This window comes from Phaseolus vulgaris, chromosome 4 (genome assembly GCF_000499845.2).
Source record: "Phaseolus vulgaris cultivar G19833 chromosome 4, P. vulgaris v2.0, whole genome shotgun sequence".
NCBI lineage: Eukaryota > Viridiplantae > Streptophyta > Magnoliopsida > Fabales > Fabaceae > Phaseolus > Phaseolus vulgaris.
Window position 1 is genome coordinate 2488244 of NC_023756.2, and position 17961 is coordinate 2506204.

At 30.8% G+C, this 17961-nt stretch overlaps 3 protein-coding genes across 3 annotated transcripts; all 3 read left to right on the plus strand.

The window, feature by feature from the left end:
* The first annotated feature begins 233 nt into the window (after positions 1 to 233).
* On the plus strand, positions 234 to 3847 carry LOC137836825 (cytochrome P450 82A4-like). The gene is made up of 2 exons (XM_068645582.1): positions 234 to 1252; positions 2995 to 3847. Exons 1-2 carry the CDS (start codon positions 323 to 325, stop codon positions 3622 to 3624), a joined length of 1560 nt encoding a protein of 519 aa, XP_068501683.1. The 5' UTR covers positions 234 to 322; the 3' UTR covers positions 3625 to 3847.
* Positions 3848 to 6927: 3080 nt separating this feature from the next.
* On the plus strand, positions 6928 to 9484 carry LOC137836827 (cytochrome P450 82A4-like). The gene is made up of 2 exons (XM_068645583.1): positions 6928 to 7947; positions 8660 to 9484. Exons 1-2 carry the CDS (start codon positions 6976 to 6978, stop codon positions 9299 to 9301), a joined length of 1614 nt encoding a protein of 537 aa, XP_068501684.1. The 5' UTR covers positions 6928 to 6975; the 3' UTR covers positions 9302 to 9484.
* A 5582-nt stretch (positions 9485 to 15066) lies between these two features.
* On the plus strand, positions 15067 to 17745 carry LOC137836828 (cytochrome P450 82A4-like). Its single transcript, XM_068645584.1, has 2 exons — positions 15067 to 16052; positions 16923 to 17745. The coding sequence occupies exons 1-2, from the start codon at positions 15108 to 15110 to the stop codon at positions 17550 to 17552; spliced, it is 1575 nt and encodes a 524-aa protein (XP_068501685.1). The 5' UTR covers positions 15067 to 15107; the 3' UTR covers positions 17553 to 17745.
* Positions 17746 to 17961: the final 216 nt, after the last annotated feature.

Below are 17961 nucleotides of genomic sequence, written 5' to 3' on the forward strand. Positions count from 1 at the left end.
GAGTGATTTTTGTCTATTATCACTATGAAGTTTGTTATTGACACGATTTTTCCAAATTTAGAAAATAACTATATTTTAATTATGAGTGGCGGCAAATATTAACTCATCTTTTCAAGAGAGAAATGATATTTTAACTATAAAAAATGATTTGATTTGATTGATTTAAATATAAATATATATTATAATAAGATTGTATAAAATAGTAGGGTTGTTAGAAACCTAAGAACAGTGTCAGAGAGTGACTCACAAGTTAGAGATATTAAAATCCAATTTGTGTAGCCTCAAGCATGCATCGCATACACAATCTTCTCTCTTGGGTAAAATGGATCTAAATGTTTCTGCAATTGGACTTGTTTCTCTACTTCTCTTCTGTTTCTTTTTCTTTGGTCTCTTCAAATTTTCTCAAGGAAAAGAAGCTCCCACAGTTGCAGGTGCATGGCCAATACTTGGCCACCTTCCATTGTTGAGTGCTTCAAAGAGACCCCATAGAACTTTGGGTGCTTTGGCTGACAAATATGGACCCATTTTCACCATCAAACTTGGTGCCAAAAGCGCTTTGGTAATCAACAACTGGGAAACGGCAAAGGAATGTTTTACCACAAACGACATAGTCGTTTCCTCTCGCCCCAAGCTTGTTGCTGCTGAACACATGAGCTACAACCAAGCCATGTTTGTGGTAGCACCCTATGGTCCCTATTGGCGAAAAATAAGAAAGATTACAGTTTCAGAGATTCTCTCCCCTCTGCGAGTGAAGCAGCTGCGTCATGTTTTTGAGTCAGAAGTTGAAGGTTCGATCAAGGAGCTCTTTGACTTTTGGCGTAGCAACAAGAATGAGAGCGGCTATGCCTTGGTGGAGTTGAAGCAATGGTTTTCTCATCTGATATTCAACATGGTCCTTCAAATGATTACAGGGAAGCGATATTTCAGTGCAGCAACTGTGGATGATGAGAAGGCACGGAGATTTGTGAGGGCTATGGAGGAGTTCATGCGTCTGTTCGGGTTGTTCACAGTGGGAGATGCTGTTCCATGGTTGAGATGGTTTGATTTTGGAGGGCATGAGAAGGCAATGAAAGAAACTGCGAAAGAGTTGGATAGTATTATAGGTGAGGAGTTAGAGGAACATAGAAAAAGGAAGGGTTTGGGTGAGAAGGTTGATGAAGCTAAAGATTTCATGGATATCATGATTTCATTGTTTGATGGAAGAACTATTGATGGGGTCGATGCAGATACCGTAATCAAATCCACCCTTCTGGTATGTATATTCATTACACACACATTATAATCTTTTCAAATTTCAACAAAATTCAACATACATATAAAACGAATTAATATATATATATATATATATTTATATTGGTGTATGTAAATTTTTTCTTAAGAGATATTTAAAAAAAAAAATAGTTTCTATTATTAATAAATAATTTCTAAATTGGTATCTAATGTTTTAATTATCAATTATTTAGATTTTAAATTTTGTAGAAATAATCTTGGTAGCTAATTAGATACCAAAATAGAAACTAATAACTTTTTTAGTCTCTAAACTAGTATTTAATTTACTCAATATAACACCTAGTTATATTTGGTATCTAAAATTGGTTTCTATTTAATGATTTTCTTGTAGTGATGGTTGTATAGTTTAATATATACCATGATTGTAAAGTCTATCTAAAGAACGAGAATGCCGGTTAGCCTATCCTATATAGGTCTGTTCCATATAGAAAATGAATGTTGATTTTATTGGTTTGTCTTTAATGCTGATTGCTTCCCAAATGTGCACATAAGAAATATATATTTTAAATTATAAAAAATAAATTTTGAATATTTTTTTTATTAAGTTAATCTTTTATTTATTTAAATGAATTAGATAAATTGTCTCACAATATTATTCTCATGATAATGCCTAATAAGATATAGGTAAAAAATAATATTATAATTATGTTTTGATTTTCTATAAAATTAGAATTTTAAGGCAAATACATTATTACTATTCTAATTTGAAAAGTAATATAAAATAATATATATATATATATATAATACAATTTTTAAATTTTATTATAAAAAAAGAGTAAGGTATGCTAATGCATTTGACATATGATGATATGCATTTCAGAAAGACAAAAAAACACCATTAAATATTAAAAAATCATTATTGAATTTTGTGAAGGTGCTATGAATTAGGGATCCACTGTAGTTTCTTCATGCACCACCTCCATGTCTTTCTTCTTGCATCCCATAGTTCATAAAATATTCAAATTATCCTTTGATATTTTTCATTGAATGTTTTTCTTTAATTCTGAAATGTGGCATTTCATCTAGAAGTTAAAATTTGTGTTTGGGATTGTACATTATTTCAGATTGCACAATCCAAAATACAAATTTGTATACCAGATTATAGAATTTGAAATGAATAATTTTAGAAATTTTGAGAATAAGTGGCTGCAAAAAAAATCATGGGGGTATATATAAAAAAAACTAATTCTTAAAAAATGTGGGTTATACGGGTCAACGTGCCTTATCCCACACTTTGCCGGTATGTGCTACGGGTTATGCGAGGCGGGTCAACAAGTTGAAATAGCCAGTCTACCCTGTATTTCTTTTAGCGGGCCAAGGACTGGTCTACACGACCCACTCCGTTTTGCCATCCATAATTTAAGTAACTAGTTACTAAATATAAAGTATTATAATTATGTGAAATATATATAATAAATAATTTATTTACGTAAATTACACTATAGTAATTTTAAATTTGATTAGAGTAAACACTTGTAAAATATTCTTCTATCATGTCTATTGGCAATTTTTTCAAGTAAATGTATCCACAAACACTTACAAAAGAAATAAATAAGAAGAAGAAATTAAATAAATTTTTTACAAACTAAAATTAGTATATATGAATTAAAAAAATATTTTACATAGATTTATTTTAATATATGATTTGTTTCCCTTATAGAAGAACTTGTGAATGACCATATTCTTAATTTTCTTAATTTGCAGGCAGTGATTGCAGGAGGAACTGACACAAGTAATATTGTTCTTACGTGGGAAATATCTTTGATTTTGAGGAATCCTTTGGTATTGGAAAAAGTAAAAGTGGAACTAGACATTCATATTGGAAAAGAGAAATGCGTAAGTGAGTTTGATATAAGTAAGTTAACATATCTTCAAGCCATAGTCAAGGAAACTTTAAGATTGTATCCTCCTGCTCCTCTTTCGACGCCTCGTGAATTCATAGAGGACTGCACTTTAAGTGGTTATAATATAAAAAAAGGAACTCGTCTAATCACAAATCTTTGGAAGATTCACACAGATAGTAATGTTTGGGAAGATTCATTGGAGTTCAAACCAGAAAGATTTCTTACAACTCATAAAGATATTGACGTCAAAGGTCATCATTTTGAGTTATTACCATTTGGAGGTGGCAGAAGAATGTGTCCAGGAATATCCTTTGGCATTGAAGTAGTGCATTTCTCTCTTGCTAGTTTTTTGCATTCTTTTGAAATTTTAAGCTCATCACCTAATCCTATTGACATGACTGAAAACTTTGGATTAACCAACACCAAAGCCACTCCACTTGAGATTCTTATTAAACCACGTCTATCTTTTAGTTGTTATGAAAACAACTAATCCATGTGTTAGTTATGCAGTCACAGTTTGTTTTCATTCAAAGTACTTTTTTTCTATAATATCGTTAAAGTCTTTGCTATCTTTGTATTTTCATTCAAAGTGCTTGATATATTTGCACTTTCGTTCAATGTACTTGATATATTTATAGTTTATCTTTGTAAACTTTGAAACTCTTTCAAATATATCATTAATGAAAAGTATAATTACATTGTATATTCTCGCTACATTTACTCTTTTATACTTATTCCTTCTTTATTGATATTTTCTTTATATTTTCCAAGTCCCTCTTAGTGAATTCTCAGTGGTTAGCTGAGGACTGAGTGTAGCTCTAGGTTAAGAGTGAATCAATATAAACTTCTTGTGTGAATCTCTCTATCCTTACACCCTTTAAACTGTTTTAGCTTTGATTTTATAACCTAATGGTTAAACAACCGGTTGTTTCGCAAAAACAAATGGTTGATTTTCTGGAATCAAACTAAAAACAGTTTTATAATTAGATGAACAATTTTCTAATTGATTGATTCTTCACTATGTCTTTCACTCTACCTTCAATACTAGCGAAAATCTTTCAAAAACAATTCACCCCCCTCTTATTTAAGGCTTATAATTCTAACATCGTCTTCCCATTAATGTTAAGAAGTGTACCAATTAAACTATCACACACATTCTTCTTTGCATTAAATCAATACAATGTCTGAATTCTAACTTCGACCAATATGAAAGATCAAAGAAGATTGATTTTTTCTTCCATATGTTTGTCACAAATGACTTCTTTCTTGACTTCTGAAGGTGTGTCCTATGTTATTTACCTTTTCATAAACCTCAACACTAGTTAATGGAGTTGGTAGACTGACAGTCTTTTGATGTCCATTAAAGACTTTTTTCAACCTCCGGTAAGGATGGTGACTTCTAAGAAACCTCCACTGCCAAAGATATACTATCTTCCTTTCATGTTTCAATTGCTGAAAAGCAGTGTCTTCTTCACATATTGGACATGCTTTTTGACCCTTGACACTACACCCTGATAAGTTATTGTATGCCAAAAAGTTATTTATTGTGCAAAAGAACATGGCAAGCATCTTGAAAGTTTCATTAACAAACCAGTCAAAGTGTCATTAGCAACATGGCTTACAGTGAAAATACCGAGGGGTTGTAAAACATCCTTCATAGCTTTAATTCCTACAGTTTCTGACCTAACTAAGTTGCGATAATATAAACTGATTTCTCTAGTTGGGATTTTCTATAAAATCATATCCAAAGTGTTGGCTAACAGAATTAAGAAAGTCATGCCTAACATTAAGATGAATCTCAATCCACATTCTTGTGGGGGAGAAGGCTTTTGGATATCATTTTAGTGACCAATGAGGTCGTGGAGGATATTAGGAGTCATGGTAAGAGTGGGGCTATTGTCAAGGTGGATTTTGATAAAACATATGACTCGATGATGTGACAATTCATGTTTTATATGATGAAGAAACTAGGCTTTAGGGAGAAGTGGATTAGGTGGATCAAGTGTTGTTTGGTTTCTTCCTCAGTTTCTATTTTAGTTAATGGTAGCCCAACTTCTGAGTTCAACCCATCTAGAGGGTTAAGGCAAGGGGACCCCTTGGTCCCTTTCCAACTCCTTATCGTTGTCACTACTAGAAAATCATTAAATATAAACTAATTTTAGAGAAAAAAATAATTAGTTATTATATTGACTAAATTAGATATTATTTTAGAGACTAAAAAAAATATTGGTATCACTATGAAACTTGACATCTAAGTTAGGATGACACCTCAAGTAACAACAATCATCATCCACCACATGAAAAAAATATCATTAAAAAAAGGAAAAAAGAAAGAAAGAAAGGAAATACAAGCCATATGAGGAGACTAGACCAAAACCCATATACAAAAATCCTAAGAAAAGTGATACTTAGGTAATATATCCCTACTAATAAAGAATTCTAAGAAAAAACTAGATGGAAGCCTATTAACCAATTAAATTATTCTATATGAATAAACCCTAAGTTAGCAAGCTTATCAGCACATTCCTTTCCTTAAAAAAAAAAAAAGTGAGAAATCCCACATCTGATTTTCCCATAGAAATGAAGGCAAGTGTTCCACCTATTATGAAGAATCCAAGGAACCTTAGTCATAGTAGTAAATGCAGCACAAACCAAGGTAGAATCACATTCAAGTCATAAACTAGTAAGACCCATCTTTTTAGTTTCATAAAAGGCCTATATAACTCCCTAAAACTCAACAACCAAAGTAATCTAAAAATCAAGGAAAGCAGAGAAACCACCAATAAAATACCACCACAAGCGGCAAAACCAGGATAACCCCTAGTAACACTATCATTATTAATTTTAACCCAACCTAGTGAAGGAAACTCTCATCTAATAGGAGGAGGATGAAGAACTTTATCATTACGAGTACTAATATCAAAGAACTTAAGCACATTGAAATCAAACATATCATTCCTTATAGAACTTTTAGACGAATTACACATTAGGTAAGTAAAATCCTTAATGGTGGAAATGGTCCTGAAAAGATCAATCTTAACCTGAAATCTAACATAATTTCTCATACGTCATATTATCCTAGAGAAGGTAATCACAACAAGTTTAATCAAATTAAACAAATGACTACCATCGCTCTTAATAAAATAAAGGAGATCACTCACATTAGAAAAATGGAATTAAGAATAGTCTTTTAAGATACCTATATTTGTTATAATTAAATATCCAATTATTATTTCTAAAATTAAATTAATTTTATTACTAAAAATTAAATTTTAAAAATGCATATTTGACTTGTATTTAAATTTATTTTTTATTTTTAAAGTGGACTAAAATCTTTAGCTCTACCTAGGAGTAGATCAAACAAAAAAAATATATAATTTTGATTAGAAAAAAATGAAAGTGACCTAAACTGGATCTTTCATAAGTATTCCATATAAATAAACTGATCTGATCGACCAACCCAGAATTAAAATCCAATGTCGATCATGGAATGAACCAGAAACACTTTCTAACTCACCCTACTTTTTCCATCTGTTTTTAGGTTGAAGATAAACGTGTTGCACTTGATGATCTATATACTGTCATCTTCAGCACCTACCCAATTAATAATTTCTACTTCCAACAAATTTACTGGTTCACATTTGTCGCTATTGTTGTATACAAATTATTATATGCTTATTAGTCTGACATTTTTCTTTTCTAAATTTGCAATTAATATTACTATAAGAACAGAAGAAATTTCACCACAGTGTCAAATATATTTATCAATACCAGTTCAAATAACATCAGTAAACTTACCTATGTTAGTACAATTCCTATATATATATATGCACACTGGCTAATGAACAAAATGTGTATCTTAATGGAGTTCGTTTTGGATTACCTTAATGGCAGTGCCATTGGTCTTCTTTCTCTAATCCTCTTGTATATGTTTCTCTATAATCCCTTCAAATTTTGTAAGGGAAAGAAGAAAGAGGCTCCCACAGTTGCAGGAGCATGGCCAATACTTGGTCACCTTCCACTGTTGAGTGGTTCAAAGACACCCCATAGAACTTTGGGTGCTTTGGCTGACAAATATGGACCCATTTTCACCATCCAACTTGGTTCCAAAAAGGCTTTGATAATCAACAACTGGGAAATAGCAAAGGAATGCTTCACCACAATCGACATGGTTGTTTCTTCTCGCCCCAAGATTCTCGCCTCTGAACTCATGGGCTACAACCATGCCATGTTTGGCTTTGCACCCTATGGTCCCTATTGGCGCGAGCTTCGAAAGATTACAACGTTAGAAATCCTTTCCCCTCGTCCAGTGGAACAACTGCAGCATGTTCGTGTCTCAGAACTTCAAAACTGGATCAAAGAGTTGTATGATGTTTGGTGTAGCCAAAAGAGTGAGTCTGGCTATGCCTTGGTGGAGCTGAAGCAATGGTTTTCTCACCTCGCATTCAACATGGTTCTTCGAATGGTCGTTGGGAAGAGACACTTTGGTGGTGAAAACTTAGAAGATGAGAAAGCACAGAGATATGTGAGGGCTGTGGAGGAGTTCATGCGCCTGTTCGGAGTGTTCACAGTGGGAGATGCTGTTCCATGGTTGAGATGGTTTGATTTTGGAGGGCATGAGAAGGCAATGAAAGAAACTGCGAAAGAGTTGGATAGTATTATAGGTGAGGAGTTAGAGGAACATAGAAAAAGGAAGGGTTTGGGTGAGAAGGTTGATGAAGCTCAAGATTTCATGGATGTAATGATTTCATTGTTTGATGGAACAACTATTGAAGGGATCGATGCAGATACCATGATCAAATCCACCCTACTGGTATGAATGTTTAATTTACACGTTATAATACTTTCTGAAATGTGAAATTTTAAGAAAATTAAACTTATAATAAGAAAAATATACATTGACATTATAGAACTCATGAAGTATTCCGTAGAAAATAAGTAAAATTAAATATCTTTTCTTGTAAATTAAAATTAAGTATAACCTAAGTTATTTTTAGTAATAAGTTTTTCAAATATAATCTTAATTCATTACATGAAAAATATTAAATAAAAACTAATTTTAAATACCAAAATAATTAGTTAATATTTGATATAATTAAAGATCATTTTATAAATTAAAAAAAATTATTGATATCTAAATTATTTTTTTTTATTAATAAAAAATTATAAAATAATTTTTAAATTGGTATCTAACCATTAACTACCAAGGTTTTAGCTACTTACTACTTTATATTCTAAATTAGTCTCTATTAGTCTTTTAGAGACTAGTTTATAATATAAAATATTAGTAACTAAAACCTAAATAACTAATTTAGATATCAATTTAGAAACTATTTTATAAATTTTTATTAATAATATAAATTATCTTAGATACCAATAATTTCTTAGTCTCTAAATAAATATCTAATTTAGTCAAAATAGTGACTAATTATTTTTTATCTTTAAATTGGGTTGCTATTTAATGATTTTTTCTAGTGATTTTCTTCACTTAAATATTTTTGTTGGGTAACTTATTTGTTTTGTAGGCAGTGATTGTAGGAGGAATTGACACAAACAATACAATTCTTACATGGACAATATCTTTGATTTTAAGGAATCCTTTGGTGTTGGAAAACGTAAAAGATGAACTAGACACTCATATTGGAAAAGAGAAATGCGTAAATGAGTATGATATAAGTAAGTTAACATATCTTCAAGCCATAGTCAAAGAAACTTTAAGATTGTATCCTCCTACTCCTCTTTTTGGACCTCGTGAATTCACAGAGAATTGCACTTTAAGAGGCTATAATATAAAAAAGGGAACCCGACTAATCCCAAATCTTTGGAAGATTCACACAGATAGTAATGTTTGGGAAGACCCTTTGGAGTTCAAACCAGAAAGGTTTCTTACAACTCGTAAAGATATCGACGTCAAAGGTCATCATTTTGAACTATTACCATTTGGAGGTGGTAGAAGAATATGTCCAGCAGTATCCTTTGGCCTTCAAATGGTGCATTTCACTCTTGCTAGGTTTTTGCATTCCTTTGAAATTTTAAGTTCATCACCTGATCCTATTGACATGTCTGAAACATGTGGATTAACCAACACTAAAGCCACTCCACTCGATATTCTTATTAAACCACGTCTATCTCTTAGTTGTTATGAAAACAACCATTCCTTGTCTTAGCTACATGATTACATTGTATTTTTGTTCAAAGTACTTTTTTGTTCCTACTAAATAGTTCAAAGTATTATAGTTCCTCTATTATATATTTGTATTTTTGTTCAAAATTACTTGTAATATTGGTAGTTTATCTTTGTAAATTTTGTAACTCTTTCAACTATATAATTGATGAAAGTATGATTACAATTTATATTCTCACCATTTTAACTTTTTTTATTCCTTCTTTATTGATATTTTCTTTATATTTTTCAAGTCACTCTTATTGTTGTCTTGTTAAAATTGAAGTTTGTATTTTTACCTATTTATGTTTAATTCATTTTCATGTACTAGATACTACAATGATAATTTGCTTATTTGGCTTTATTTCAAACATCAATGTTTATCGACTCAAGACATCATATATGTCACTTCAGGGGTGATCCAACCCATATTCAAAAGACTAACACAACCCTACAACACCACATATTCCAGACAGTTACACGCTTAACTCGGCCCAACATCAACCGCATACAAACTAAAACGAAAAAAGGCAAATCAGATGATCAAGACACCCATCAGAATAAGAGAAACAAGCAACGGGATTTAGAAGTAATCCAAGACCAAACCTTCAATTGAGCCAAAGAGAAGATCTCCGAGTAATCCAACACTCCACCTTTAAAAATAATCTTATTCCTGTGACACCAAATCTTACTAACCACCACAAGCCAAATACTCTTCAGCCCTAAGTTGTCCGACTCAGGAGCATTACACAACTTGAACTGCTAAAATTGAGAGGAGTTAAGGGGGACAACTGACGAAATGCCTAACCACACGTAACAAAGATTCCAAACCAACCATACTATTCTACAGTAAAAAAAATAGATGATTTAACTCCTCCTCTTTTAACCCGCAAAAGCAACAGGGAACGCTTCTGAGCTTTATCCCTCATCTAAATAAATTAACCTTAGTGGCAATCTTATTGTCCAACACTCTCCTAGCGGTAACATGAGCTGAAGGCATAGCCTTAATCCTCCAAAATATTTTGAACATCTTCGTACAATCCCCCTTAGAATCCCCTCTTAGAATCCCATAAGCCGATTTCACTGAGAACTCTTGGAACTTACCGTCTTTCCAAACCCACCTATCAACTTTTTCCAAGATAGGACACAAGACATGCACTACCTCTAGAAGTTGTCTAACCTGATCCTCCTCCCAATCAAAAAGACTTCTCCACCACGCCCAAAGGCCACTCCTAAACATTGTTTGTCCAAAACCCACAATGCTCCAGCAACACATCTTTATCGACACAAAGAGAAAAAAGCCTTGGAAACTTATTCTTCAAGATATCATTACCTACCCACTGATCCTCCCATAATTTGATACTCTTCCCAATACCAAGTTCCCACTTAAATTTGTCATCGAAATTACTTTCCCATTTCTCCAGCTTCCAAATCTTCTTCAAATCTTTCCACCAAAAGGAAACATTATTGTTTGAGCTGTCCTCTTTCAGCTTTCTCCAGCCTTCAACCTCCTTCCACAAATCTCCCTCAAATCCCAACCACCAAATTCATTTACCCAACAAAATCAATTTAAAATCCTTAATATTAACTACTCCAAACCCGTCGCTTCACTTAATTTATTTTCATTTACTCAATGCCACGATCATAATTTGGATACAATACTGTTCCAAACATTAAACTCTACTCGTTTACTCAAAACATTACACATCTCAACCTTATATTGTTGTATTTTATCAATAATTTAAATTATTACCTTATACAATTTTTCAAATTCATCAACCAATAAAAAATATTGTATTATATTTGGATCACCTCCTTTATTAACCATTCAAAATTAAATTATTTATTTAAAAATCTAATACAAGAAAATCATTAAATAGAAACCAATTTTAAAAACAAAAAAATATATTGACTAAATTAGAAAAAAAATTACATACTAAAAATATTATTGGTTTCTAAATTAGTTTCTATTATTGATAAATAGTTTTTAAATTGTTATCTAATTAGCTACCAAGTTTTTAAGTACCAATTATTTATATTTTAAATTTGATAGTAAACATCTTGGTAGCTAATTAAATATCAATTTAATAATTATTTATCAATAATAGAAACTAATTTAAAAATCAATAATTGTTTTAGTCTCTAAAATGTTCACTAATTTAGTCAATATAGTAACTAATTATTTTTGTCAAAAAAATTGATTTCTATTTAATAATTTTTTTTAGTGATCGTTTATCGTATTTATTTAAATTTCATTTCAATCTTTTTTGAATGATCTATTTAACAGCTGAAACATTGTAAGTGATTCTAATAGTCTCAACCATATTCATATTAAATTATGTTTGTCTCCGAAAGTTAGCCATTCTTGTATTCTGTTACCTACACCAACATGGTGCGTATTATTCAATAATAAACCAAATAATATATTTTTAAAAATTTGGTGCATATAAAAGCCGTGTGTTACAATTTTATTAGTATTATAGACACTCAAGTATTTTTTTAAAAAAATTATTAATAGATATAGACTATCTATATATTTTTTTTTGTTAATATTCAAGGATGCAGGTAGCTCTATTATGTGTCTCATGCAGTTGTTTTTTTGTGAGGTTTAGGATAGTGTTATTTATCGTAAGCTTTTTTCTGGTTCTGTATACGGGTTGGGATACTCTGAAGTATCTCCTAATTTATTTTAATTTTTTGGTGATAAAAAAAATATGGATTTTAGTTTAATTCTTTATATTTAAAAAAAATATTAATAGATATAAACTATCTATATATATTTTTGTTAATATATGAGTTTTAGTCTAATTCTCTATATTTATTTGTATTTTATTTTATTTTTTTAATAATTTTTTTATTTAATGACATATTATTGTTATTATTTAAAATATGATGAAATGTCAAGTTTCATACATATGTTAAACATAAGATTTTTTTTAAAAAAAAAACTGTTAGTTGTATGAATAAAGAAAATGAATTCGGTATGTATATTGTTTGATAGTAATCTATGGGAGCCGCAATATCAACTATTAAAATATCGTTTTGGTTTGATTTAATATTTCAACATTTTAAAGTTTTACATGTAACATAGTTTAATCTTTTACTTATTTTACTGAGTATTTTCAAGAAAAGAAATGTAGTTAACAATATATTTTTAGAAATCAAATTGATACAGGTTCATCTTTCAAGATCTACTATATATCAAAGATAAAATTACTAAAACAATATAAAATATTCTATGTTTATAATTTTTTATTAAAAATAAATAAATTTGGATTTTTTTTTAAATGTTTACGGTTTACCTGTAATTTTATGGAGTGTTTTGTCCAATTCAATGATAAGGATCTCCTTTATCCTTTTATTTATAGTCACCTTATTTATTTCAAACCTTATCTTCAAAAATTGAGGACAAAATTTAGCAGTGCACCTTTATCTGTACTGTTGAATTTTTTGGTCATTGAAGATAACACATCAAACTCAACTCCTTCACACATTGTTGCATATGATTAGAAGCCAAATTAATCACGGCTTTGTGTGAAGCTTTTGTTATTTTCAATGCGATCAAACAGAAAAAGACGTGTTCTGATGGATTATTTTAAATCAACATTTCGATATTTTACATGGTTAGGGTTCTTATTATTTGTAGTCTTGAATTTTTTTTACGGGGTAGTTCAACCTGTATACAAAAATTACCTTACCAAATTTTTAACAAGAAACATCTACAAAGAAATAAAAAAAAAAAAACATAAATGAATCATCCTCATGCATATCAAAGAATTCAGAACCCAGTTAGAGTAAGAAAAGAAAGCGCAACTGGACTTTGCAAAAATTCAAGACCAAACATTTCTTGCATCAAAACAAACATTTCTACCGCATCTATCACACCCCTATTAAAAATGACGGTCTATAGTATAATTAGATAGTCTCTTATGATCTTATTTATTAGGTGTTTATGTTAGGTTTCAATACGATTTTATTTATCCAATTTGAATAAATACTAAACCTATTGCTATTAATTTACCAAATGGTCATCAAACTATTGCTTCTCAAACTAGAACTATGAAATGCATAGTTCCAAAAGTCGTGTTCATGTAGAAACAACAACTCCTTCCATTTTTTTCCACACCCGTTTAGGAAGGTTTTGGATTTATATGAAAAAGTTTCAAATATATAGCTTTTTTATTTTGTCTCCATGGAGAGAAAGTGAGACTCACCACAGCAACGAATTCTGAAACGTAGTTATCAAAAAGTTTTCAATGAACTCAAAACAGGAGCACAAGGTTGCAAGATTTAGGGTACATTCAAGAAAGATTTCCACATTATTTATTAAAAAAATTATTGATTTTTTTAAAAGTTCTTTAATTTATTAAAAAGTTTATTTTAAATCATGTTGTAGATCTCACATCGACTAAAAATTAGGACATTTCATTATATATAAGTGGGTGTAACCTCACCTCATAAGCCGATTTTAAGAGGTTGAGTTAAGCTTAAAGTCCACTTCGTAATATGGTATCAGAGTCATTTTGAGCTTATCCTAACTAGTGTTTGTTGGGCTTATCAGGGCACCCGCTATCGGACCGTTATCGGATCACCCATAATATGTTATCCCGCACACGACCTGTCACTCTCGGCGTGAGAGAGGTGTGTTGAAGATTTCACATCGATTAGAGATTAGGATATTTCATTGTATATAAATGGATGCAAACCTCACCATGAGCCGGTTTTATGGAGTTGAGTTAGACTAAAAATCCACTTCGTAATAAATCGAGTTCTCCATAAGCTACCGAATTTGGATTTTGAATATAAAAAAAAATAATTAGAATAAAAGGTTTACTTTGACAGAAACTAATTATTAATTAATGAGTATATACTTCATATATTTGTCATGAGAAGAAACTTATATACTAAGCACCTAATTACTTGACTGAAGGCTAAAGCTAGAAGATTCAACACAAGACCCCTTAACCTTCCCACTTTTATAATTTAATTATTAATATCAGTTGCATTCTTAAGCTTGGAGAAGACAACCAATATCAAGCTATTAAGGTCTCTTTTATGTTCATATATAATACAAATTCTGATTTTGAAAAGTTCTCCATGTGAGCAAGTGGAGAAGTGTGGCCAAGTTTCTAAGAAGTCTTTATAAGACTTTCACATCATCACTTACAATAATCAAATAACGTAATAATTCTCTATTATCCAAACCCTTTTCAATAAAAAATATTTATTTATCAATTTATATTAATTATAATATCATTTTATATTAATTATAAAAAAATATATTCTTTTATTACGTGACTACAATTAAACAAATTAACAAGATAAATAAAAATCATGTCAAAAAATTAAACGAAAAGAAACTAATTTCTAAATTTATAAATTTTGAATATTCAATAAATAATTAATAGAAATAATTAAAAATATTCAAATTTCTAAAATACTTAAAAGATAATTACATTTATTTGAAAAATTCTTCCTCTCTCAGTACACGTGTTTTGAAAAAAATCCAACTTATTTTAGTTTCTTGTATAAACTTATCTGGCATCTTTGGTTGAGTTCACGACATCCATTAACTTTTCACATCAAACAAAAAGATTTATGGAAAAGATTTTTTGAGACCATATGCACTGAAAACATGAACTTCACATCATATTATAATAATACAATAATATTTTAAATTAAAAAATAAAATAAAATATAATTAGAATACTATTTTATTAATTTATGAAGTATATATATTTAATATTATTTGTTGTACCACCCATAATCTATTTAAGAATACCACTAGCATTGGACTTGACAAAGCTCAAATGGATTTTGTTCTACACTACTTGAATACCACTACCATTGCACTTCTTTCTCTAATCATCTTCTGTTTATTCTTCTATAATCCCTTCAAAAAATTTCAATCCAAAGAGGCTCCCACAGTTGCAGGAGCATGGCCAATACTTGGTCACCTTCCACTGTTGAGTGGTTCAAAGACACCCCATAGAACTTTGGGTGCTTTGGCTGACAAATATGGACCCATTTTCACCATCAAAATTGGTTCCAAAAAGGCTCTGATAATCAACAACTGGGAAATAGCAAAGGAATGCTTCACCACAATCGACATGGTTGTTTCTTCTCGCCCCAAGCTTCTCGCCTCTGAACTCATGGGCTACAACCATGCCATGTTTGGCTTTGCACCCTATGGTCCCTATTGGCGCGAGCTACGAAAGATTACAACGTTAGAAATCCTTACTACTCGTCGAGTGGAACAGCTGCAGCATGTTCGTGTCTCGGAACTTCAAAACTGGATCAAACAGTTGTATAATGTTTGGTGCAGCCAAAAGAGTGAATCTGGCTATGCCTTGGTGGAGCTGAAGCAATGGTTTTCTCACCTCTCATTCAACATGGTTCTTCAAATGGTCGTTGGGAAGAGATATTTTGGTGGTGAAAACTTGGAAGATGAGAAGGCACAGAGATGTGTGAGGGCTATGAGGGAGTTCATGCGTCTGTTTGGGGTGTTCACAGTGGGAGAGTTTGTTCCATGGTTGAGATGGTTTGATTTTGGAGGCCATGAGAAGGCAATGAAAGCAACTGCAAAAGAGTTGGATAGTATTATAGGTGAGGAGTTAGAGGAACATAGAAAAAGGAAGGGTTTGGGTGAGAAGGTTGATGAAGCTAAAGATTTCATGGATGTAATGATTTCATTGCTTGATGGAACAACTATTGAAGGGATCGATGCAGATACCATGATCAAATCCACCGTGCTGGTACGTATGTTTAATTCACACGTTATAATGCTTTGGAAATGTGAAACTTCAACAAAACTAAACATATAAATACAACATAATTCTTCATTAAATTTGGTATTTAGTGTTGAAACACTTGTTGTAGGGGAGATGAGGATTATGGGTAGAATTATATATATGGATGAGGTCTATGACTGTCTTATTATGTTCTATAGACTCTATAGGGAGTGGGAACCTTTTGAATTTTTATTGGTATTCTTAATGTATTCCTTTTAATTCATTTTATTCATCATTGATAAAATAAATTAAATTTGAAATATTTCCTCAGAAACTTACCTTAAAAACATTACAAAACCCTAAACCAACTTCTCTTACAGAAGTACAGTTTTTTTTTTTTTGGCACAAGAAGTCTAATTTCTTTCACTTATTCTTTACACAAGTGTGTTTTATCGTCTTTACCGTTTATATGGGGTTCATTTGATAGACATGAGTGTTTTTTTGGGAGAGTGAGGGATATAGTGATGTTGTGATTGGGAGAGAAAGGGACATTTGTGGTGTTGCGTGAATGAAAATCCATGGACCACTTACAATTTTTTTTTCTGTTTTTCTACTTTGATTTGGTTTTTGTGAAAAATAATGAAATTTTGAAAAAAAAAACTTGTAAGTTATACATCATTAGTTTAGAAATTGTTTACTTTTTCGATGGTGGAAATTTATAATGATTATAGAACTCAAGCAAGTAATCCCTAGAAAATAAATTAAATTAAATAACTTTTTCTTGTAAATTAAAATTAATTTTAACCTAAATTGTTTTTAATAATACGTTTTCTGAACCTGATCTTAATTTTCTTCACTTAAATATTTCTCTTGGGTCACTTATTTGATTTGCAGGCAGTGATATCAGGAGGAACTGACACAACTAATACAGTTCTTACGTGGGCATTATCTTTGATTTTAAGAAATCCTTCTGTGCTAGAAAAAGTAAAAGAGGAACTAGACATTCATATTGGAAAAGAAAAATGCGTAAGTGAGTCCGATATAAGTAAGTTAATATATGTTCAAGCTATAGTCAAAGAAACTTTAAGATTGTATCCTCCTGCTCCTACTTCGGGACCTCGTGAATTCACAGAGAATTGCACTTTAAGAGGTTATAATATAAAAAAGGGAACCCGACTAATCATAAATCTTTGGAAGATTCATACAGATAGTAATGTTTGGGAAGATCCTTTAGAGTTCAAACCAGAAAGGTTTCTTACAACTCATAAAGATACTGACATCAAAGGCCATCATTTCGAGTTATTACCATTTGGGGGTGGTAGAAGAATTTGTCCAGGAGTATCCTTTGGCCTTCAAATGGTGCATTTCATTCTTGCTAGTCTTTTGCATTCTTTTGAAATTATAAGTTCATCACCAAATCCTATTGATATGACTGAAATCTTTGGATTAACCAACACCAAAGCCACTCCACTTAATATTCTTATTAAACCACGCCTATCTCTTAATTGTTATGAAAACAACTAAGCCTTTTATTAGCTACGTGATTACATTGTATTTTTGTTTCTACTAAATAATTCAAAGTACTTGCTATGTTTGTAGTTCCTCAAATTGTATATTTGTATTTTCGTTTATCAGTACTTGTAACATTTGTAGTTTACTTTTGTAAATTTTGTAACTCTTTTAAATATATAATTGATAAAAGTATAATTACAGCGTATATTCTCACCATTTTAACTTTTTTATTCTTTATTGATTTTTTTTTTCTTATCATTCTTATTGTTGCGTTGTTAAAATTTAAGTTTGTATTTTTGACTATTTTTGTTTAGTTCATTTTCATATACTAGAAATAACGATGATAATTTGCTTATTTTCTTTTTTTCAAACATCAATGTTTATCGACTCAAGAAATCATATATACCAAATTTATATTATT

Coding starts and splice junctions, on each gene's coding strand:
- LOC137836825 (XM_068645582.1), top strand. CDS start 323: ATGGATCTAAATGTTTCTGCAATTGGACTTGTTTCTCTACTTCTCTTC. Junction 1,253..2,994: donor TAATCAAATCCACCCTTCTG/GTATGTATATTC, acceptor CTTAATTTGCAG/GCAGTGATTGCAGGAGGAAC.
- LOC137836827 (XM_068645583.1), top strand. CDS start 6,976: ATGAACAAAATGTGTATCTTAATGGAGTTCGTTTTGGATTACCTTAAT. Junction 7,948..8,659: donor TGATCAAATCCACCCTACTG/GTATGAATGTTT, acceptor TTTGTTTTGTAG/GCAGTGATTGTAGGAGGAAT.
- LOC137836828 (XM_068645584.1), top strand. CDS start 15,108: ATGGATTTTGTTCTACACTACTTGAATACCACTACCATTGCACTTCTT. Junction 16,053..16,922: donor TGATCAAATCCACCGTGCTG/GTACGTATGTTT, acceptor TTTGATTTGCAG/GCAGTGATATCAGGAGGAAC.